The sequence below is a fragment of the Bos grunniens genome, chromosome 3, assembly GCF_055505025.1.
Source record: "Bos grunniens cultivar Pamir isolate PY7600 chromosome 3, Bosgru_T2T1.0, whole genome shotgun sequence".
Classification (NCBI taxonomy): Eukaryota; Metazoa; Chordata; class Mammalia; order Artiodactyla; family Bovidae; genus Bos; species Bos grunniens.
Genome location: NC_141167.1, coordinates 38,536,470 through 38,561,074, shown reverse-complemented (window position 1 = coordinate 38,561,074; position 24,605 = coordinate 38,536,470). Strand labels below are relative to the sequence as shown.

Here is a 24,605-nt window from a genome sequence, read left to right as displayed (position 1 = left end):
TCTGGCTGGCAGCATGAGAGCAGACAAACGATTCAGTGACTATCAAGCATCCAGGACAAGCTTAAGGCTAGGATGAATAATGATAATAAGAGTGATAATATTAACAGCAGCTAATATAGTACTTAACCATATGCCAGGCCCTGTTCTAAGAATTGTATGTGAATTAACGAATCCTCACGATACTCTCTCAAGTAGGTACAGTTATTACCCAATTTTAGAGTTGAGATCAAGTAACTTGCCCAAGGTCACATAGTAAGGAGGTGGCAGCATATGATGAGGTTCCTATCATGGGTGGAGGGTCTTAAAGGCTAAGATACAGTGTTAGTCTTGACTAATGTTTCCTTGAGAGGCTGTTTCATGTTTGCTAACAAACTCAAACTTCCTGAGAACAGCAGTTTAGACTACACTTGGACTACACTTTGGGAGAGGCTACATATGTACATTTTTGAATAGACTCTCTTTACAGGAATGAGCATTGTTATACAAATGAATGAAGTCTTCCACAGCGCTTAGAACAAGAAGATAAAGACAGGAAGTTATGGATCTGACTAACTGAGGCTTTTATCTCTGACTCAGTGTGTGACTGTACAGATGACCTAACACCATGCTGATAACTGGCCAGCTGTAAAAGAGAGGGAGGGCTTCCCAGGTTGCACAATGGTGAAGAATCCGTCTCCCAATGCAAGAGACGCAAGAGACATGGGGATGACCCTGGGGTCAGGAAGATCCCCTGGAGTAGGAACTGGCATCCCACTCCGGTATTCCGGAAAATACCATGGATTGAGGAATCTGTCGGGCTACAATCACAACTGAGCACACACACGCGTGCATGAACACAAATATACATATTAAAGTCTTGCAACAGTTAAGAGAAAGCTACTAAAATTAAGGTATTTTTTTCTTAGTTTCACTGTAACATTAGTAATCAGCAAATATGCATTAGGAGCCAAATATACTAGACACTAAGGGATTACAACAGAATAATGAAACAGGATTTCTACCAGTCCCTATTTTATAGACTTGATGAGCAAGATCAGTTTGGTAAACATTCAGATTACTTAGCAGAATGTCAAAATGGCCAAGTACATCAGAACTCATCTGGTTCAACACATACAAATGGAAAATCAGATTCAAAAGGGGAAAGAAATAGATTCAGGAAGAGTCTTATTACCGCAGAAACACTTGTCCTCAAAGAAAAGGCTTGGGCTCCGGGTTTGAGTTTGGGTTGAAGAGGTTACCATCTGTGTGACCTACGACCACTCGCTTAGTTTCTCTGAACCAAATTCCTTTTCTCTAAAATGGGGATAGTAACAACTTATTTCCAAGAGCTGTTGTGAAGATTAAGTAAAATCGTGTGTGTAAATCTCTAACCCAGGGCCTGGCTTAGGACCACAAGCAACTATTATTATTGTGACCTCTGCAGGAGAAAGCTCTTTTCTGGCTCTTTTTCTATAAGAAAACCCATCCAGTGAGACCCCATTCACAAGGTCGCAGCAGAACAGAAAGTGCTTTCAACTGCTCGGAGATGGGCGCTGCAAGAACACGGACCCAGCCATCCCGGGAGGCAGAGCACAGCCCCCTCGGCCAAGCCTAACTTCCATTTCCTTCCCTTCCTTTTTGGGAGAGCTAGGCTCCCCCCACGCGCTCGGTTATCTTATTTTCCTGAGCCTCGCCGGGTCGCTGGCCTCTCTGCGTCCTTCTGATCATGTGGGCCCCGCGGCAGCCGTGCGGTCACGGCCGGCGGCTGGGTCCCTCCATGCCGCATTCTTCCTCTTGGCTCCCGCGGGCCGGAGCTGCGTTCTGAAGCCCGGGTTCCCGCGGGGATTGACGCGCTGGGGGAGGAGCGGTTTCTTGCTGCGCGTCTCTCAGGAGCATTACGGCTGGGCTCGTTCCCGGCTCCGGCCGCCAGCCCCAGCCTCCCGGGTCCGGAGCCGGGACTGGAGGAGGCGGCGAGGGAGGGAGCGCGAGCGAGGAGGCACGCGCCCGCCCGCCCGTCCGCGCCCAGACCGCTGCCGCCGCCTTAGCAGCCATGGCTGAGCGCCGCGCCTTCGCCCAGAAGATCAGCAGGTAAATCTGGGGCGTGTGGCGCGCCGCGGCAGCCGGAGGAAGAGCTGGAGAGTCCTCCCGGGCCCGGCCTAGGAGGCGGGTGGGTGTGGCGACCAGGGCGCCGGGATCCCGCGGCCTGGTCGGCTGCTGGGTGGAGGGGCCGAAGGGACTCGCCGGGGCTGCCGAGGCCTCGCGCGGCGCTCCTGCCTCGGCCCTCAGGCCTCGCCTACCCCGGGGGCGCAGAGAGCCCCGCGCGCCCGCCTCCGCCGGCTCCTCGGCCGCCCGGGCCTGGAGTTTGGCGGCGGCTTGTTGAAAGGCAGGCGGGGTAAGCTCGGCGGCTGGCCGCTCCGCGCTTCCCGAATTCTTTGTGTCCCCACCCCCGGGCTGGCCGGGGCCCTTTCCCTCTCCCCGCCCACCCTCGGTTCTCCCCAGGAGGGTGCGGGGGGTCCGCCCTCGTCTCCACCCCAACAAAAGGTTCGGCGCGCGGCGGACTCCCGGTGGAGGAGGGAGGCCGCCCCTCCTTCACGCCCCTTCACCCTTCCCAGAAATCTGACACGAATCCTATTTGCACCCAGGGGTCTTGTTCAGAGTGGGCGCGTGCACCCAGAATGGAAAATGTACGGCCAGAATAAAAAGTTGAGAACCTGTGCTTTGCACCTTCCGTGTGCAGCTGCAGGATCTGCCAAATTGTACGCTGGAGCTTGATCCTAGTAGCGTGTGAATGTAAATTACCCTGTATTTCTCGTAGCTCCGGAGAAAGATGGATGATAGGCAGTGTTCTTTATACGCCGGCCCTTTGACTCGTTTTAAGAGTCTAGACGTAAAAAGTAAACGATCAAGGCTGAGTTTTCTTTTACCTACTTGTGGTGAGAATGTTGCCGCCTTTCTCCCCTCTAAAACTAAAAACTGAATTACGGTGGAGGATTCTAATATTTGTAGACTTTGTGAAATATACGAGTGTATACGACACTAGACATTCTGTTAATCATGAATTCACAAGAAAAGAAACATTCGAAAATATTACTTTTTCGACAATTCTATTTCCTTGACTCTGGATCTTTTTAGTTTACTGTTATTTCTGAAAGATTTTTTTGCCTGCCAAGCAAGTCTTTTCTTAACTATCTGAACTTCCATAGTGTTACTCTATTTTGGTTATGTTTTTCATTTAAAACTAACATCTCTTTAAGCTTTGTGCTTATTTGTTTTTTCTTTCGAACTTTAAAACATATTTCATTTCCTCAGGAGGCAAACTAGCAAATGCTTAAGAGCATAGAGGCTCAGTCTATGACATGGGCTGAAATCCTGATTGTTACTTTCTAAGTTGACGCCTTGGCCAAATTGATTAAGTTCTCTTAAGCTTTAGTTCTAAGCTGGTCTGGATAATGGGTAAAAACAAATTAAAAAAGTGTACCCAGCTCGTAGACTTGTTGTAAACATTGTGGCATAATTGGTGTAAAGGTTTTAGTATGGTGTATGGCTCCTGCTAGCTATCACTGAACTCTTAAGTAATATAATCTAGGGAGCTGTGATAGACTTAATAGGAATTTATTACTTAATAGGAAATTATTACTTTTGTTCTTTTTTTGTAAAATAATTTGATCTTGTTTCTGAAGGTGGTGCCCTTTAAAAATAGATGTATTAATTGACATGCATGCTAAGTATTAATTTCTCTTAAATAGGGCCAAAAGCTTATCTCTGAGAACACTGTGCTGATCAAGAAAGTGCACATTAGGGAGTTAGGTATGAAATGTATACAATGTTTGTTCTCCAGTCATGGAATTTGTCCTCAGATAGACATGACAAAACACAAGAAAAAAAGATAACCAGTTTTGCAAAACAACAAAAAATTCAAATTAACATTGCCTTGTAAAGTTATAAAAGTACATGAGGCAATAGAAGTGAAGATATATGAATTGATTGGAGAGATATTTAGACATAGGGGTGCAGTGACTGAATGTGGAAGGTGAGGAAGACTGAAGAGTCTGGGAGGACATCCAAGTTTCTCATTTGAGCAAATGGGTTAGAGGCAGTTGTTGAGGTAAGGGAGTGCAGGAGGAGGAAGGGGCCTGAGAGTGGGAAGTGTGGTGTACTGGAGATGTTAATTCAGTTTTGGACTTGTTAGTTTCCAAGTGCTGTGGAGCACTCAAAGAGAAATGTCTATGAGGCTGTTGGTACAGGTTTAAGCTGCCAAAGAGAGATTGAGTTGGAGGTCTAGATTTGGGAGTAATCAGCAAGTAGACTGTAGTTAAAGCAGAGGAGTAGGTGAGATAGTTCAGGAGGAGTGCTCGGACTTAATTTGGAGGGAAGACCGAGGACAAAACAGCTTATCTGGTCATTGTGAATGAAAGATACTTTCCTCCTAGGAAAATACGGCTGAATAAATTCCTGTTCTGCTTCTTAATTTCCTACCATGGGAAGTATAGTACAGTTTGAAAACAAACTGCCTGGTTTGACATCCTAGCACTGCCCCTCATAGAGTGAACTTGGGCAAGTTATTTCCCCACAGTTTTACTTCATTTTCCCTATCTATAAAATGGAATTAATGGTATATGGACTCACCGTATAGGATGGTTGTCAAGAGTTGAATAAATTCATACCTGTGACGTGCTTATAAGTGCTTTTTTGATAATGAGTGCTCAGTAAGTATCACTTTTTAAAAATTATTATGGGATTTATAAAATGGCTTAGGACCATTTCTTGGAAGTAATATTCCTTTTTATGATGTACCTGTATGAACTTTGTTGCACTGTGAAAAGCCTGTTGCTATCTGAAAACTTACTTTTCTTTTTCAAAGGTTTATGGTTTTTTAAAAACCTTTAAAAAGAATTATACTGGTCTCTTTTCTGGCTCAGTTATTTCCTAGTCCTTTGCTTTTAGTGCCGTTGTTTTTTTGAGGCTGTGATTTGATGATTTCTTGAAGCTCTTTATTCTGTATCACTGATTGCACTACTAACCTCAGCTCATCATAGAAAAGCAGACTTCATGTCAAGTACTGCCTCTTGTCTGTTCTCCCCCCTTTTGGAGAACAAGACATATGCTTTGTTAACCTTTGTAATCACTCCCTCAAATATAATGAGCTTCCCAGGTGGCTCAGTTGGAAAAAAATTCACTTGCCAGTACAAGAGATGTGGATTCAATCCCTGGTCCAGGAAGATTTCATGGAGAAAGCAATGGCAGCTCAACTCCAGTACTCTTGCCTGGAGAACCCCTGGACAGAGGAGCCCGGCGGGCTACAGCTGATAGGGTTGCAAAGAGTCGGACATGACTTAGTGACTGAACAACAGCAATGTATAATGGGTGCAATTTATGGAATGTTGTTTGTAGATAAATGATTTAGCATTTCGTTTGGATTATTTTGTCCTGTCACTTGATATTCAGCTGTAATGATGAACATTTGTGTGTACTTAAAACACTTTTTACATCATTCTCATCTTCATAACCCAGAAGGCAGAAGAACATAGAACAGAAGGTAGGCTCTAGGTCACATCCCTCAGGTTGCAGTTCTGCTTATACAAATGATAGCTGTGTAATTCTGGGCAGTCGATCTAACTAACCTCTTTGTCTTGGTTTGCTTATCAGTAAAGTGGAGCTAGAAACCTCTATAGGGTTAATTTGAGGATTAATTGAGATAATACGTGTAAAACACAAACCTGTGTCTGAAACATAGCATTCAAAAAATGTTAGCTGCTGCTATTATTCCTTACTTACCGTTCCTATAATCTAGATGCAGAACTGAGGCCTACTAAGAGAATGAGATTATTTGTCTTATTTGAGGCTCAAATCCGAGTCCTCTGATTTCAGATGTTAAACCCTTACTATTTGTATTTTCTTTCTGCAAGATATTTTCTGTGGTAGTTCTAGATTTTCTAACAGTGCTGCTATTAGTATCCCCAGAGTTACCCTCGCTTTCTTAATCTTTGTTAATTTGGTATCATTTTGCTGCCCAAGAATCAGAATTTAATGAAAGACTTCATCAGATCTTTATTTCTGAGGAAAATCTTACATGAGTGGGATTTTCTGGATATAGGCTTATTTATAACCTCAGTTGTTTTTAGTCTTGAATCTGTTCATAACCCTGGCTGGATAGGCCCAGTCTTTTAATTTACTTTGTTCAATTCATTTTCTCATTCCTGATCAAAGTAAATCATTTCCACATAGTATCAACTGTTTCAGTGCTGCCTGTGTCATCACTTTAGACACATATACCACCTCCCTGACCTTCTGTTGTGCTCATCTCCCTAACTGTTAATGCTGAATATCTAACCTATTTCTTGCTCCTGAGCTGCAGAGTAGTGTTAGGAGGAGACTAGAGTAGTCCAGAGTTGATCTTGTATTAATTAATGTCTTCTCATTTGAAATGAGGTTTATTCCAAATAATTTCTCTCATTTACTATCTTTGTTTACCTACTCCATCTTTTACTGAAAATTTTGGGACCATATCACATGGTGCTGTGCTGTGCTCAGTCGCTTCAGTTGTGTCTAACTCTTTGTGACCCCATGGACTGTAGCCCGCTAGGCTCCTCTGTCCATGGAATTCTCTAGGCAAGAATACTGGAGTGGGTTGCCATGCCCTCCTTCAGGGGAACTTCCTGACCTAGGAATTGAACCTGTGTCTTTTATATCTCCTACATTGGCAGGCAGATTATTTACCATTAGCATATGGGAAGCCTCCATACCACATGAGTCCTTCATTTAAACCTTGACATATGACTGTCCCAGTATGTCATTCAGCCGTCCTTCTCTTGAACCCGAAAGATGTCTTGTCCCTAAAACTTACCTGTTTTATTGTATTTTGGACCATGTATCTTGCCACCTACTCCCAACCTTGATCTCACAATTTTCCCTTTCCTTTGTAGCATCTTCAGTCTCTTCTTTTTCATGGATGTTTCCCTTAAGCCGTAAGGCTTATCATGCCTTTCTCATCATAAAACAAAGAACTGTCGAGTCTTCTGGCATTTCTAGCTGCCAACCAGTCATTCCTTTTTCTTTTATAGTCACCTTTCTCACATGTGTGTGGTATAGTCACGACTACTTCCTACTTGCTCTCCTCGTCAATCTTGTAGCCATATGGCAGTGCTTACCATGCTACCTTATGTGTACTTGAATTGTAGACCTCTTGAGAATTAGGAATGGTTGACTTTTTTCTTTTGTTCATCACTGATTTCGTGTGCTACAGTTTTTTATTTTATTTTTTAAATTTCTCATGCTTGTTCTCCTTTTTCTGTTCCCCCTCTTTTATACTGCTTTCAGAGCTCTTTGAGGACTGGTCTCGGTCTTTTTGGGATTCCCAGGTGGCACAGTGGTAAAGAATCTGCCTGGCAGTGCAGGAGACGCCAGTTTGATCCCAGGGTTGGGAAGATCCCCTGGAGTAGGAATTGGCAACCTATTCCAGTATTTTTGCCTGGAAAATCCCATGGATAGAGGAGCCTAGTGGCTCCATGGTGTCTGTACTCCTGTACAGTCCATGGGGTTGCAAAAGCGTTGGACACAACTTAGCAACTACACATCAATAATCCCTCCTTATCCTCAACTCACCCACATTGATGGATCTTCAAAAGTATAAGTGAGGAACTCCTTTCTTACTTCACCATCTAATCTTTTTTTTTTTACCATCTAATCTTTATAATTCCATGGACAGAGGAACCTGGCAAGCCACAGTCCAGGGGTTTGCAAAGAGTCGGACACAACTGAGCACACACACACTAGGTCTTTTTATCTCCAGTGCTTAGCACATAAAATCTTGAGTAAACTGGACATCTAAAAAGTGTATGAAGGAATACCACCCTGCCACCTGAATCGTTTTTCATAACCTCACTTACAGATAACCACAATAAGTTTGTAGCTTATCTAGTCCCTCCCTCCTCTAATTCAAATGTGTTTCAAATGAATTCTCCCTAAAACACAGCTTTTATCATGGCATGCTGCTGTTGCTGCTAAGTCGCTTCAGTCGTGTCCGCTTCAGTGCGACCCCATAGACGGCAGCCCACCAGGCTCCCCCGTCCCTGGGATTCTCCAGGCAAGAGCACTGGAGTGGGTTGCCATTTCCTTCTCCTATGCATGAAAGTGAAAAGTGAAAGTGAAGTTGCTCAGTCGTATCCGACTCTTTGCAACCCCATGGACTGCAGCCTACCAAGGCTCCTCCGTCCATGGGATTTTCCAGGCAAGAGTACTGGAGTGGGGTGCCATTGCCTTCTCCTTATCATGGCATACTTATGTTCAAAAATGTATACATAGTGACTTCTTATGGGGTTAAATCCAGCCCCCTGCTTGCATTTTAAAAGTCATCTATAATCTGGTCTTTCTCTAGTGCTTATTCTTGAGTTTACATTTTGGACTAGTCAATCTGGTGTTTTCACTTGACCCCCACAATGCTCTGCTCATTTCCATCTCTGTAACAGTTCTGTTGTTTTTGATATATGCTGCCTTTTCTCTTTTAAATTTTACCCTTTGGTTCAGAGTACTCCAAGCTGCTGTCCTGACATTTGAGATAACCATTTCCTTGCTTTTCTGTATTTTTACTACCTATGAATGCATCCATAAGTAATTTAATTTAGAAAATTTTTGAATTCATTTAAATAGAATCATATTGTATGTTTGTATGCTGTTCTATCTTCTTTTGCTCAAAATTGTAACTGTGAGATTCAGCCATGATGTTACAAGCAGTTGAAGTTCATTCATTTTCATTGCTTAATATTTTTCATTGTATAAACATAACCACAATTTTCCATTCTACAATAGATGGACATTTGGATTGTTTCCAATTTTTCTTTTGGGGGAGCAAATAATTTTTATTTTTTTACAAATACACCAAAGAATCATGCAGTGCTGCTGGCATTGGATGCAATCCCGGGCCACAAGTCTGCACATTCCTTTGCAATTGGTCCTGTGATGGCAGAACCTTTCATCTCGCCTTTATTGTTTACTGTGACCCCTGCATTATCTTCAAAATAAAGAAACACACCATCTTTTCTCCGGTATGACTTTCGTTGTCGAATTACCACTGTTAGATGTTCCTTCTTTCTGAGCTCTGGTTTGCCTTTTTTGACTGTGGCCATCACCATGTCACCCACACCAGCAGCAGAAAGTCTATTCAATTGAACCTTGATCCCCTTCACAGAGATGATATACAGATTTTTGGCTCCTGTGTTGTCAGCACAGTTGATCACGGCTCCAACCGGAAGACCCAAGGAAATCCGGTATTTCGCACCAGAGGACCACTATGTCCTCGCTTCGATATCTTGAAGGCCGGAAAGGGACAAAAAGGACTGTTTCCAATTTTTGACTATTAGAAACAATGCTGCTATGAGCATTCCTACACATATACTCTGGTACATGTGTTCATGAGTTTTTCTAGGGTATACTCAGGTGTGGAGTTGCTGGGTCTTGATTGCTTGTTGTAGCGATTTTATTTATTGTCAAATTTGTTAGGCAGTGCCAAACTTTTCTAAGATAGATGTACAGATTTACACTCCCACAGTGTTGCTTTACATAGTTACCATCACTTGGTTTTGCTAACTTTCTCATTTTTGCTAGTCTGATGGATGCATGGTGCTATCTTATTATAAAAGTTTTAACGCATATTTATTTGATTACTAATGAGATTGAGCCCTGTTTTTGTATGTTTATTGACCATTTGAATCTACTCTTTTGTAAATTACCTAATTAAATAGTTTGCCATTTTCTTTCTTTGTTTCTTCCCTTTGGATTCTTTTTCTTATTGATTTTTGTGAGTACCTTACATATATTCTGTAGATTAGTTATTTATTGATTTTATATTGTGCAAATATCTTCATACACTATGGTTTGTTTTTAATCCTTTTTCTGGAATCTTTTGAAAACTAAGCTTAATGCAGTATAGCAGTTTTCTAAAAAAAAATTATAGTACTTTTGGGGTCTTATTTAAGAAATATTTTATTACCCTGAGGTCATTTGTATATCATATATTTATCATAAACTTTGTAATTACCGCCTTTGTATTTAGGTTTATATTCCACCTGGACTTGATATGTGTATGGAGTGAAATTTTATTTTTTTCAGAATGGATTCTCCTTTCGCTATTGATCTGTCCTGCCATCTCTATAAATATGTTTGTGTCCTTATTTGTGGGTCTTTTTTATGGGTTCTGTTTTGTTCCATTGATCTGGTTATACATCTTTTCATTAATTATAAACAGTTTTCATTATAATAAGCTTTGGAATTTGGTAGGATAACTCTTTCCACCTTAAAAAAAAAGTGTCCTAGCTGATCTTAGCTTTTTGAATTTCTGTGCATATTTTAGAATCTACCAAAAACAAACAAAAGCTCCCAAAAGTTTGGTGACCTAAATGGGAAGGAAATCCAGGGAAGAAGGGTTATATGTGTATATGTGGCTGATTCACTTTGCTATACAACAGAAATTAAGATACATTGTAAAGCAACTATACTGTAAACCATCTACAAAATGGCAACCCACTTTGTATTTTCTTTTTTAAAAATTTTTTACCAAAATTTAATAATAATCCTTGATTCTTTGAAATGGGCACAGGCTTTTCAACTCTGAATGGTCCTCAGGTCCTCCAAAAAACAAAATAAAACACCCCCCCCCAAATGAGAAACTGCCCAGTCCTTTTAGAATTTGATTGGGATTGCTTTGAATCTATGCATCAATTTGGGGGAGAAATGATATTCTTATATTATTGAGTTTCCAATTCATGATTGTGGTGTATGTCTCCATTTATTTAGGTCTTTATATCACACGATGAGGGCTTCCCTAGTGACTCAGATGGTAAAGTGTCTGCCTGCAATGCAGGAGACCAGGGTTCTATCCCTGGGTTGGGAAGATCCCCTGGAGAAGGAAATGGCAGCCCACTCCAGTATTCTTGCCTGGAAAATCCCATGGACTGCAGAGCCTGGTAGGCTACCGTCCATGGGGTTGCAAAGAGTTGGACACGACTGAGTGACTTGACTTTCACTTTTCATCACACAATGAAATTTTATAGTTTTCTCTACAAGGTTTTGCATATCTTTTGTTAGATTTATTTTTAGGTATATATCAGTGATACATCTTGCTGGGCTTCCCAGGTGACTCAGTGGTAAAGAATCTGCCTACCAGTGCAGAAGACAGACATGGGTTCAATCCCTGGGTAGAGAAGATACCCTGGAGAAAGAAATGGCAACCCACTCCAATATTCTTGCCTAGAAAATCCCATGGACAGAGGAGCCTGGGGGGCTATAGTCCATGGGGTCACAAAAGAGTCAGACATGACTTAGTGACTAATAAATAATAATATATCTTGCTAAACTCTTGTTAAATCTAAAAATGTGTATTCCTTTTTATTTTATTTTTCTTTTATGAGACAGGGTGCTCAGGGCTGGTGCACTGGGATGATCCTGAGGGATGGGATGGGGAGGGAGGGGACAGGGAACACATGTCCACCCATGGCTGATTCATGTGAATGTAGGGCAGAAACCACCACAATACTGTAAAGTAATTAGCCTCCAATTAAAATTTAAAAAAAAGAAAAAATATAGACCTAGGTACAGTGACGGGTAGCCTTGCCCTCCAGATTTGTTATATCAAATTAATTTTGCACAAAGAATTGGTTTTAAGGGGCAAAATGTACTGACAATTTGTAGTTTTACTTAGTTATAGACATTGGTTGCTATTTTACACTGATAATGTCTGCCCCAGTTTTTTACTTTTAGTCTATATCTTTTGTTTTGCTTCTTATTTATACTTTTTCTTTACAAGTAAAAAAAATGAAAGCATATCTTGAAGAAAATAATAAAATAATAATTAATTGATTAAAATAATTATACTCTTTACCCAGGAAAAAAATTTTTTAATCGAAATTTAATAATAATCCTTGATTCTTTAAAATGGGCACAGGCTCTTCAACTCTGGATGGTCCTCAGGCTGTTATACAACAGCATCGTGGGACTGATTCAACCAGAACTGTTATATTATCTCAGGAAAACACAGGGTCAGTCTTTTTCAGGAGGCTTAATATTCCAACTTTGTACTTGATAAACCTCTGTTACAGGACGGACTAAAGCTGAACGGGAAGATTAGGCTGCAGTCAACCTACTTATTGCCCTGTGGCCTTGTTTATTCTATGTACATAGCTGTATCATATGAAAATCAAGGATTTTGTTGTATCTTTTTGAAACTTGTAGCTGGTTTATTTTTTTGTGTTGATCTGCAGATTATTACCTTGCATTACTGTATAGATTTTTAATATCATTTCTATTCAACCTTGTGTTAGTACTGAGTGTCATCATTTTGCCGACAAAGATCCATATAGTCAAAGCTATGGTTTTTCCAGTTGTCACATACAGATGTGAGAGTTGGACCATAAAGAAAGCTGAGCACTGAAGAACTGATGCTTTTGAATTGTGGTGCTAGAGAAGACTCTTGAGAGTCCCCTGTACTTCAAGGAGATCAAACTAGTCAATTGTAAAGGAATCAGTCCTGAATATTCATTGGAAGGACTGATGCTGAAGCTGAAGCTCCAATACTTTGTCCACCTGATGCTAAGAGCTGACTCATTGGAAAAGACCCTGATGTTGAAGGCAATAGGAAAAGGAGGCAGCAGAGGATAAGATGGTTAGATAACATCACCAACTCAATGGAATGAATCTGAACAAACTCTGGGAGATGGTGAAGAACAGGGGAACCTGATATGCTGCAGTCTATGGGGTTGCAAAGAGTTGGACACAACTTAGCGACTGAACAACAACATCCTCAGTTTGTTTATGATCTCAAAGTGTTTTCACTTGGTATTAAGCCTTATGGTTACTGTAGGTTTTTGTAGATCTTTTGGTTTGTGTTCCCTAGAAAACAGATACTGAGACAAAGATAAAGAGTTAAGACTTTTTCTGGGAGGCATAATCCTAGAGCATTACAAGAGAAAAGGGAAGTGAAGCAGAGATAGATGGGAAACAATGTAAGGTAATACCTTATCTCGTTGGCCACTGCTTCACAAAGAGCTAGGAAGAGATTGTTCGGCACGTGTGCTTGCTAGGCCATACAGGTTATCATTGGACAGCAGAACAGTTCCTCAGATCTGCAGATGGGATTCTGAAAGAAGAGGAAATTTATCTACCTGCTTTTCTCCTGAGTCTTCCTAACTCAGAGTTACTTCCCTTTCCTTTCTGGGTTGCATCTTTTGGACCCCTTTGTCAACCACTCGAGATGTCCCCCTACTTTTTCAGTGGCCTTTTATAGAAGAGACTTCTTGGTTTCAAGTGACAGAACCTCAAATCAATTTGCACATACAAAAAGTTGCTGACTAATGTAACTGAGTACATTCGGTCCAGTGGTTAATTCAGTCCAGTGATGTTAATATAAGCTTCTTATCTTCTTGTCTTGGCTAGATTTTCCACAGAGTTGTAATAAAAGGGTTACAGTGGGAATTGACAGTCCCAGGCTAGAATCCTGCAAGTTTAGTTGTGGCAGAAAAGGTTTAGGAACTCAGTTATTGGTCTGGCTTGGATCACATTACTATAATCCTTCCTTGAACCAATTATTAATTTAGGGATGCAGGGGACTCTGACCAGTCCCTGGGTAGTATGTCCTCTGTGGCTTGGGGGAGAGATATGATGGTGTCAGCAACACTCAACCTCAAAGAATGAGTTCCTTATCAAAAAGGAGTTTATAACCAAAAGAAGGAGGATCAGAGAGCTGGTCCCCAAAACAACTGATATTCTTTGAAATTAGTCATTTGAAGTTGGCAATGGCACCCCACTCCAGTACTCTGGCCTGGAAAATCCCATGGATGGAGGAGCCTGGTGGGCTGCAGTCCATGTGGTTGCTAAGAGTCGGACACGACTGAGCGACTTCACTTTCACTTTTCACTTTCATGCATTGGAGAAGGAAATGGCAACCCACTCCAGTGCTCTTGCCTGGAGAATCCCAGGGACGAGGGAGCCTAGTGGGCTGCTGTCTATGGGGTTGCACAGAGTCGGACACGAGTGAAGCGACTTAGCAGCAGCAGCATCACTATAATCATTTAAATATATAGCTGTATAGTCAGCTCGACTACCTGCTAAAATTTAAATGTAACTGGTGAAGTACAAAAAGAAAACCAGGGTAACCTGATGCCAGCTGTGGATCCCGTCTCTTAACTTTAAGTTTAGCTCTCACCTTAATGCCAACTCTGGGCTTTCCTGGTGGCTCAGCTGGTAGAGAATCTGCCTGCAATGCTGAAGACCTGGGTTTGATCCCTGGGTTGGGAAGATCCTCTGGAGAAGGGAACAGCTACCCACTTCAGTATTCTGGCTTGGAGAATTCCATGGATTAGTCCATGGGGTCGCAAAGAGTCAGACACGACTGAGTGACTTTCACTTAATGGCAGCTTGCACCTCCCAAGGAGGTCTGCTTGGTTCTTGTTTTCTGGCTTTCCCATGCTTCTTTCTGTACCTGCACTCCTGCCTCATCCTTAGGTGTTCCATATTTGTCCTGTGACACCAGAAAACTGCACTCCTCTGCGCATATCAGCCTATTATTGATTTTCAGAAACTTTGCTAAAGATACAGAGATGGTGGTAAGGGGCCTCAGGGTCCAAAGCTTTCTTAGTGACTTCATCCCAACTCTTCTCTTTTTCCCATCATCAACATTCTTTTTCTCACTGTAAGCAGTTTCTTCCTCTTATCTACACAGAGTAGTTCCAATCATATCCAAACTCTTAAAAACATTTTTTTTACATTTATTTTAATTTTTATAGTTATTATTTTTATATTTTACTAATTTATTTTTGGCTGCACTGGGTCTTCGTTGCTGCACATGGGCTTTCTCTAGTTGCAGTGAGTGGGGCCCACTCTATAGTTGTGGTTCACGGGCTTCTCACTGCGGTAGCTTCTCTTGTGGTGGTGGAGTACAGATTCTGGAGCGCAGGCGCAGGCACAGTGGTCCTGGCGCACAGGCTTAGCTGTTCCATGGCATGTGGAATCCTCCTGGATCAAATCTGTGTCCCCTGCATTGGCAGGCAGATTCTTAACCACTGAACCACCAGGGAAGTCCTCTTTTTTTTTTTTCTTTAAACAAAACAGGACAACTTTATTGAGCTATGCTTTACATACCGTATACTTAGTTCATTTTAAGTGTATCATTCAGTGATTTTTAGTAAATTTACAAAGTTGTGAAACCATCACTCAGGATCCTGTTTTAGACCTTTTTCATGCCCACCTAGGATCCCTCGTGCCAGTTTACAGTCACTCCCTAGTCCCACCCCAAGCTGCGGCAACCCCTAATATACTTCTAAGTCTGTCACTTTCTCTCTAAATTTGCCTTTTCTGAAAGTATCACAGAAGTGGAATCATATAATACATGGCCTTTTGTGTCTGGCTTCTTTCACTTAGTATAGCTTTTCAAAGCTTGTCATGTACTGGTACTGACATTGTGGTTTTGATTTGCATTTCCTTAATGATTAGTGATATTTTTCCTGTGCTTATTAACCATTTACATATCTTATTGGTGAAATATCTATTAAAATCTTTTGCTCAATTTTGAAGGGATTATTTATCTTGTTTTTGAGTTGTAAGAGTTCTTTATACATTTTAGATACAGGCCCTTTATTAGATATATGATTTGCAAATATTTTCTCCTGTCTGGTTTGTTTTTTCATTTTCTTAGTGGTGAATTTTGAAGCACAAAGACTTTAAATTTTGATGAAGTTTAATTCAGTAATTTTCTTTTTGTGGATTATGATGTTGGTGTTGTTATCTAAGACTGCATAATTCATGCTTAGGGTTTCCTTCTCTGTTTTCTTCTAGAAGTTTTAGCTTTTACTTTTGGTTTATGATCCATTTTGCATTAATTTTTGTGCATAGTGTGAGATGAGGGTCTAAATTCATCTTTTGCATGTGAATGTCCAGTTGTTGCAGTAGTCTTTGTTGGAAAGACCATCTTCTCAAGGTATGAATTGACTTCATACTTTGTCAGAAATCATGGATCTGTATATCTGTCCTTGCAATATCAAACTGTTCTGATTACTGTTATTTTACAGTAAAATTTGATAGCCGGAAGTGTAAGTCTTTCAACTTTTTTTTTCTTTTTAAAAATTGTTTTCTACATTTCTGCAAGCATTTTAGAATCAGTATCAACATGAATTTTGGCAATTCTGCAACTATTCTTTTAGGATTTTGATAAGGATTACATCGAATCTGTAGATTATCTTGGAGAGAGTTGGCATCAGCAATATTAAGTCTTCAGATCCATGAAAACAGGCTGTGTCTTCATTTATTTAGAGCTTTATTGATTTCTCTTAGTAAAATTTTTCAGTGTGTAAGTCTTACACTTTTGTTAAATCTATTTTTAAGTATTTTATTGTTTTTGATGTTACCATGAATGGAATTAAAGAATTATTCTTGGTGAGTTTGTTGCTAGTATGTAGAAATGCAATTGAATTTTGAATGTTAAATTTGTATCTTCTGACCTTGCTGGACTCATTTATTTATTTATTTAAAATTTTATTTTATTTTTAAACTTTACATAATTGTATTAGTTTTGCCATATATCAAAATGAATCCTCCACAGGTATACATGTATTCCCCATCCTGAACCCTCCCTCCTCCCTCCCCATACCATCCCTCTGGGTCGTCCCAGTGCACTAGCCCCAAGCATCCAGTTGGACTCATTTATTAATTCTTGAAATGTTTGGTGGATTCCTTAAACTTTTCTGCTTATAGGATGTATTGTCTGTGAGTAAAGAGTTTATTTCTTCCTTTCCAATCTTAATGCCTTTAATTTCTTCCCTTTCCTTCCCTCCTTCTCTCTCTCCCTCTTTCCCTTCCCTTCTCCCTTTCTTCCTTCTTTCCTTCCTTCCTCCTTTTCTCCTTTCCTGAATTACACTGCCTGGATCCTTCGGTATAGTGTTGAATAGAAATGGTGAGAATGCACATCCTTGCTTTCATTCCAGTCTTAGGAGGAAAGCTGTCACTATTAAGTTTAACTATTTAAGTTAACTATAAAAGTTTAAGTTAAACATTTAACTATTACCTACCTACAGATAATGTTATGTAACAGATAATGTTATAGATAATGTTCATGACCCAGATAACCATGATGGTGTGGTCACTCTCCTAGAGTCAGACATCCTGGAGTGTGAAGTCAAGTGGGCCTTAGGAGGCATCACTACAAACAAAGCTACTAGAGGTGATAGAATTCTATTTGAGCTCTTTCAAATCCTGAAAGATGACTCTGTGAAAGTGTTGCTGTCAGTATGTCAGCAAATTTGGAAAACTCAGCAGTGGCCACAGGGCAGGAAAAGGTCAGTTTTCATTCCAATCCCAAAGAAAGGCAATGACAAAGAATGCTCAAACTACTGCAGAATTGCACTCATCCCACATGCTAGCAAAGTAATGCTCAAAATTCTCCAAGCCAGGCTTCAGCAGTACGTGAACTGTGAACTTCCAGATGTCCAAGCTGGATTTAGAAAAGGCAGAGGAACCAGAGATCAAATTGCCAGCATTCGTTGGATCATCGAAAAAGCAATAGAGTTTTAGAAAAACATCTACTTTGCTTTATTGACTCCAGCAAAGCCTTTGACTGTGTGGATCACAACAAACTGCGGAAAATTCTGAAAGAGATGGGAATACCAGACCACCTGACCTCATCCTGAGAAATCTGTATGCAGGTGAAGAAGCAACAGTTAGAACTGGACATGGAACAACAGACTGGTTCCAAATAGGAAAAGGAGTATGTCAAGGCTGTATATTGTCACCCTGCTTATTTTACTTACATGCAGAATACATCATGTGAAATGCCATGCTGGATGAAGCACAAGCTGGAATCAGGATTCACGGGAGAAATATCAATAACTTCAGATATGCAGAGGAACACCACCCTTATGGCAGAAAGTGAAGAAGAACTAAAGAGCCTTTTGATGAAAGTGAAAGAGGAGAGTGAAAAAGTTGGCTTAAAACTCAACATTCAGAAAGCTAAGATCAAGGTATCTGGTCCCATCACTGCATGGCAAATAGATGGAGAAACAGTGGAAACAGTGAGAGGCTTTATTTTTTTGGCCTCTAAAGTCACTGCACATGGTGACTGCAGCCATGAAGTTAAAAGATGCTTGCTCCTTAGAAGAAAAGCTATGACCAACCTAGCCAGCATATTAAAAAGCAGAGGCATTACTTTGCCAACAAAGGTCCATCTAGTCAAAGCTGTGGTTTTTCCAGTATTCATGTATGGATGTGAGATTTGGACTGTAAAGAAAGCTGAGCACCGAAGAATTGATGCTTTTGAACTGTGGTGTTGGAGAAGACTCTTGAGAGTCCCTTGCATAGCAAGGAGATCCAACCAGTCAATCCTAAAGGAAATCAACATTGACTGTTCATTGGAAGGACTGATGCTGAAGCTGAAGCTCCAGTACTTTGGCCACTTGATGTGAAGAACTGACTCATTATAAAAGAGCCTGATGCTGGGAAAGATTGAAGACAGGAGGAGAAGGGGATGACAGAGGATGAGATGGTTGGATGGCAACACCGACTCGATGGACATGAGCTTGAGTAAACTCCAGGAGTTGGTGATGGACAGGGAGGCCTGGCGTGTTGTATTCCACGGGGGTGTAAAGAGTTGGACACGACTAAACGACTGAACTGAACTGAACTGAGGCAGGTAGTGTAGGAAACTGAAGCAGGGGACAAAGATTTGAGAAGTCTTTAAGATGAACAGAGTTTAGCAACTAATTGTATACAGTTTACACCAGAATATAATTTGTATGTTATCTTATCTTGGTATACAGTGTTAGAATTTATGGGTAAGGAGATTCTGGCTTTATTTTCCTGAACTAGTGGAATTAAGGTATATTTATCTCCTTTTGGGAGGATTGACTTTTTACAGTACGGATTTTCCCCCTTCAGTTTTCTTTTTAGTTGCCAATTTAAGTTCAGTGATAATTTTTACAAACACTAAGACTTTAAATTTTTTTCTATGTTTAATATGTTCCATGAAGTAGGGAGCATTGTTACCACCATGTTTTAGGTGAGGAAATTGAGATAATAGTGAAATGCTGTAGATCAGAATGATGGAGACCTCCAAGTCTTTTTAATACAGTGCTTTCTGAATCTTTAACTTAAATATTATCCCCAGATAGTGTCAGATGGGATACATGAGTCATCTGACATCCTTTTTTTTTTTTTTTCCATTCTGCCCCTAAAGGAACTCTGACTTAAATGTGAAGTGTATTATAGAGAAGGATTATTTCTATTCTTTGGTTTCACAAATCAACCTGTATGTGTTTTTGTTTTCTTGGACTTTTAGTTGTTACTGGTCCTCTCTGGACCTAGATTCATAAAGAATTTAATGCAGGATAACTTAGGAATGACAGCGCCTCAGGTGGGAGTTTTATTTAACCATTCATGAAAGATAGGAAACAGATCGTACCAGTGGTAGTAATTATTATAGTGTTCCTATTAATATGTTAATGTGTATCAGACATTTTCGCTGGGTATCTTTAACTGACCTCATAGGCTAGATTTTGGAGAATAGAGAAATCATTAATATGAAATATTTGTTGTCATTCAGTCTCTAAGTTGTGTCTGACTCTTTTGTGACCCCAAGGATTGTAGCCTGCCAGGCTCCTCTGTCCATGGGACTGTCCCAGGCAAGAACACTGGAGTGGGCTGCCATTTTCTTCTCCAAGGGATCTTCTTGACCCCGGCATAGAACTTATGTCTCCTGCATTGGCAGGTGGATTCTTTACCACTGAGCCACCAGAGAAGCCCAGTATGAACTATAATTAGAATTATTTACCTTTGGAAACTCTTCCATGGAAAGAGGCCTTCAGAGTTTTATGGATCTGAATTCAAACCCAGCATCTACCCTATAAGCTTGGGAAGGTTGCTCTATTTTTGAAATTTATCTAAAAATGTCTATTTTTTCTTGCTGTAGATTAGTATGTAGTACTGCAGGAAATTTGGAAATACAAAAGGCCCAAAAGAGAAAGTAAAAGTCGCCTGTAATTCTTGATTTAGACCAAAATCTCTCAATGAAGCTTACATTCTAAAGATGAACTTTGCAGACCAGAAATAGCTTAAATGTCTACCAGTAGAGAGTGGTTAAATATGTTGCAGCTTATCCATTTCATGGAGTCAATGTTAGATAAGAGGAGAACAGTGGTTAAGAGTAAGTGCTCTAAGTTCAGATCTTAGGGCTATTCCTTATTGATTAATATGACCTGAACTTCTTGAAATTTCAGTGTCCTCTTATAGTGCCCACTTCATAGAGTTTTTCTGAAGGTTAAATGAGGTATAAGAAATTTAACACTGTAAACAACATCTGGCACATTGTAAGTGCTTGGTAAACATTGATAGAATATTATTATTAATTTTATGTGCTGATATGGAAAGATTCTCAAGATATATTAAGTGTATAATGTAAGATACCAAGAAAAGGTTATGTATGATGTTATATGTATTAAAAAGTAAGAATTTCTTATATACACACATCTTTTTCTTGAAGGATCCCTAAGAAAACATTAAGTGGGGAATGGGATTGGGGATTGGAAAGGGTAGAGAAATAGACCTTTTGTTTTTACTTCTTTGTAAAGTTTGAGATTTATTTAATTATTTTTGGCCGCACCACATGGCATGTGGGATCTTCCTGGACCAGGGAAGATCAAACCCATGCTCCTTGTATTGGGAGCACGAAGTCTTAACCACTAGACCACCAGGGGAAGTGCAAGCTTGAGTTTTTAATACCATGTATGTGTGTGCATGCTGTGTCACTCCAGTTGTGTCCCGACTCTCCGACCCCCATGCACTGCCAGGCTTCTCCTCCAGGGGATCTTCTCCAGCCAGGGATCCAACCTGCATCTCTTACATCTCATCTCTTAAGTCTCTTGCCGTGGCAGGTGGGTTCTTTACCACTAGTACCACCTGGGATGCCCCAGTACCATGTGAATTTTCCTTTTTTAAAAAAAGATATCTTCTTTTATCAATTTGTTTTGCCTTTTCTCCATAGTGGGAAATCTTATTTTCCCTACTTCTCATAGTAACTGTATTTATGTAATGGTAAAGAGTTTTAAGTGTAGTTCTGGAACCAGCCCTTTGCAGATTTGCTAAAGACATATTAGAGACTACTTTGAGATAAGTAAACATGTTGTCTTATTAACACATTGTTAAAAAGAAGAGATTCACATAGAATAGGAGAGCATTATGATTCAGTAGTAGTTTTTAAACTTACCACTTAACAAATGGAATCATAATGATGTTACTAGGCTCTTAAAGAAAAAGTTACATACATTTAGAACACCTCTGTTGATTCAGACTTTCTTCCTCCCCAGCAAGCACTTACCTGATTATTTGGCAGTAATAGATAAAAAGATATACTTCTTGTCTCCTTTAAATCAATTAGAAACCAACAATACTTATAGGTTAGTTTACTTCGATAAGCATTTGGAAAGTTCATATACTGGGTAGTCTCTAAGTTCATCCTTTTCTCTTACCTCCTTTCTTTCTCTCCACTCTTATACTTGTCTCTCCATTCTACTTTCTCCCCCTGCCATTGTCTCATTATCTTAGACACTGAAGATGTAAAGATTAATAAGATGTAATTCCTGCTCTCAAGAAGTTCATATCAGTTGTTCCATTCTAGCATTCTTATTGAACTACTGGGAAGAGGAATTATGAATTTTTCGCTCAGTTCAATCGCTCAGTCGTGTCTGTCTCTTTGTGACCCCCTGGACTGCAGCACACCAGGCTTCCCTGTCCATCACCACCTCCCAGAGCTTGCTCAAACTCGCGTCCATCAAGCCGGTGATGCCATCCAGCCATTTCATCCTCTGTCGTCCCCTTCTCCTCCTGTCTTCAATCTTTCCCAGCATCAGGGTCTTTTCAAATGAGTCAGTTCTTCACATCAAGTGGTGAAAGTATTGGAGCTTCAGTTTCAGCATCAGTCCTTCCAGTGAATATTCAGGACTGATTTCCTTTAGGATGGACTGGTTTGATTTTCTTGCTGTCCAAGGGACTCTCAAAAGTCTTCTCCAACACCACAGTTCAAAAGCTTTGTTGCTTAGCTTTCTTTATGGTTCAACTCTCATATTCATACATGACTACTGGAAAAACCATAGCCTTGACTAGATAGACATTTGTTGGCAAAGTGATGTCTCTGCTTTTTAAATGCTGTCTAGGTTGGTCATAGCTATTCTTCCAAGGAGCAAGTGTCTTTTAATTTCATGGCTGCAGTCACCATCTGCAGTGATTTTGGAGCCCAAGAAAATAAAGTCTTTCACTGTTTCCATTGTTTCCCTATCTATTTGCCATGAAGTGCTAGAACTGGATGCCATGATCTTAGTTTTTTGAATGTTGAGTTTTAAGCCAGATTTTTAACCCTCCTCTTTCACTTTCATCAAGAGGCTCTTTAGTTCCTCTTCACTTTCTGCCATAAGGGTGGTGTCATCTGCATATCTGAGGTTATTGGTATTTTTCCTGACAGTCTTGATTCCTTCTTGTGCTTCATCCAGCCCGGCATTTTGCATGATGTATTCTGCATGTAAGTTAAATAAGTAGGATGACAAAATACAGCCTTGACATAATCCTTTCCCAATTTGGAACCAGAGCATTGTTCCATGTCCAGTTCTAACTGTTGTTTCTTGACCTGGGTATAGACTTCTCAGGAGGCAGGTAAGGTGGTCTGGTATTCCCATCTCTTGAAGAATTTTTCACAGTTTGTTGTGATCTACACAGTCAAAGGCTTTGGTGTAGTCAATAAAGCAGAAGTAGGTTTGTTTGGAACTCTCTTGCCTTTTTTGATGATCTAGCGGATGTTGGCAATTTGATCTCTGGTTCCTCTGCTTTTCTAAATACGGCTTAGACATCTGGAAGTTCACAGTTCACGTATTGCTGAAGCCTGGCTTGAAGAATTTTGAGCATTACTTTGCTCTCGTGTGAGATGAGTGCAATTCTGCAGTAGTTTGAACATTCTTTGGCATTGCCTTTCTTTGGGATCGGAATGAAAAGTGACGTTTTCCAGTTCTGTGGCCACTGTTGAATTTTCCGAATTTCTCTATAGTCTCATATTTTTCACTTCAGCTTTTTAAACTTTATTAAGCAACCAGAGTGTTCTAGGCACTCTCCTAGAGGGTGCTAAGCTAGGTAAAACTAATTGCTTAGTTCCTTGTAAGGAGACAGGTAAGTAGATTTCAGAACAGTTTGATACATACTATTTATCTGCTCAGTTATCACAATGAGGTAGCTTTTGATAGGAAAGTGCTGCCAGACAGTTAAAAACAGTACACATTTTCTTTAATGGCAGAAATTAACCTCTTTTGAGACATTTATACAGAAAAAGAGACATACTCCTGTCAGAATTAAAGTTTCCTTGGCTTCAGTCATTCTTCAAGGAGGTTGCAAAGGTACCTCTGAAAAGTGAGTGTGCCAGGTCTGAGAAGCCAAATCTTTCATATTTCACTAGACTATTTTTTCCCCCACCATACTTTTACGTTTGTGGGTTGCATTACTACCATTTTAGAAAAACCTACATTGCAATTTATGTGCTTCTTTCAAAGATAATGTTTACAAACATTGGGTTTTCCCATTGCTGAAATCAAACTCTGTCTGCAAGGCCAGGTTCTCATTCCACCATGGAAAACAGTCTGACTAGTCCGCCACCTATCTGAACGAGCCTCCTGGAAACTCCGTTACTTTGAATGAATGAGGATAAACACAGTGCTTTGAAAGCACAGAGGATGAGTGTCTGACCTGAGTAAAAGAGGCAGATTAACCAGTCAGGAATGTACAGAGGATGTGATACACTTCTTGAAGAGTATTTGCCATACCTGTATTCCATATTTAGTTTTCTAGTTTTCTCTGTTAAGGCAGAGCAGTAATAACTGAAGAGTTTTAAGCCCTTAAGGTAAATTATAGACCTCATTTGCCTTTCTAAAATATCAGGACATTTTCTTCCATTATTATAATACTGTTCCCACATTAAAAAGACACTAATTCTGAATTATGTAATACCTTGTCCATGTTCAAATTTCTCATTATCCTTAGAAATATCTTGGTCAAACCAGGATCCAGTTAAGAACTATTCATTGTATTTGGTTATATTTAAGTCTTTCTTTCTCTTTTTGAATAGACTTTAATTTTTAGCCTTATGTCTTTTTTGTGCTAAAGCTTAGCCCACTGTGTTTATTTATTCATCACATTGACTTGTTAAAGAGACACGACTTTTCTTTTGTTTTTTGTCTGATTGCCTTTTTTGGTATTGTTAATACTGTTCTCTGTATTTTTTGTGATCTAGATATTAGATATACAGGTTTGTTTTTGCTTGTTTTTAAACCTTTAATTTTATATTGGTGTATTTCTTTGGAAGGAATGATGCTAAAGCTGAAACTCCAGTACTTTGGCCACCTCATGCAAAGAGTTGACTCATTGGAAAAGACTCTGATGCTGGGAGGGATTGGAGGCAGGAGGAAAAAGGGACGACAGAGGATGATATGGCTGGATGGCATCACTGACTCGATGGACGTGAGTCTGAGTGAACTCCGGCAGATGGTGATGGACAGGGAGGCCTGGCGTGGTGCGATTCATGGGGTCGCAAAGAGTCGGACAGGACTGAGCGACTGAACTGAACT

General features: G+C 40.3%; 1 protein-coding gene and 1 pseudogene across 6 annotated transcripts in view; one reads left to right on the top strand and one right to left on the bottom strand.

Moving 5' to 3' along the window:
• The first annotated feature begins 1,933 nt into the window (after positions 1 to 1,933).
• Positions 1,934 to 24,605, top strand: part of DOCK7 (dedicator of cytokinesis 7) — a 190,470-nt gene continuing 167,798 nt past the window's right edge. For all 6 annotated transcript variants that reach the window (XR_015160165.1, XM_086390304.1, XM_086390303.1 and 3 more), the window contains exon 1: positions 1,934 to 2,067. Coding sequence is in view for 5 of the 6 variants with exons in the window: in XM_086390304.1 (XP_086246430.1) it covers positions 2,030 to 2,067 (38 nt within the window). In the remaining variant the exon portion in view is untranslated. The remainder of the gene's footprint in view (positions 2,068 to 24,605) is intronic.
• LOC147375507 (large ribosomal subunit protein uL14 pseudogene) lies at positions 8,808 to 14,963 on the bottom strand (annotated as a pseudogene).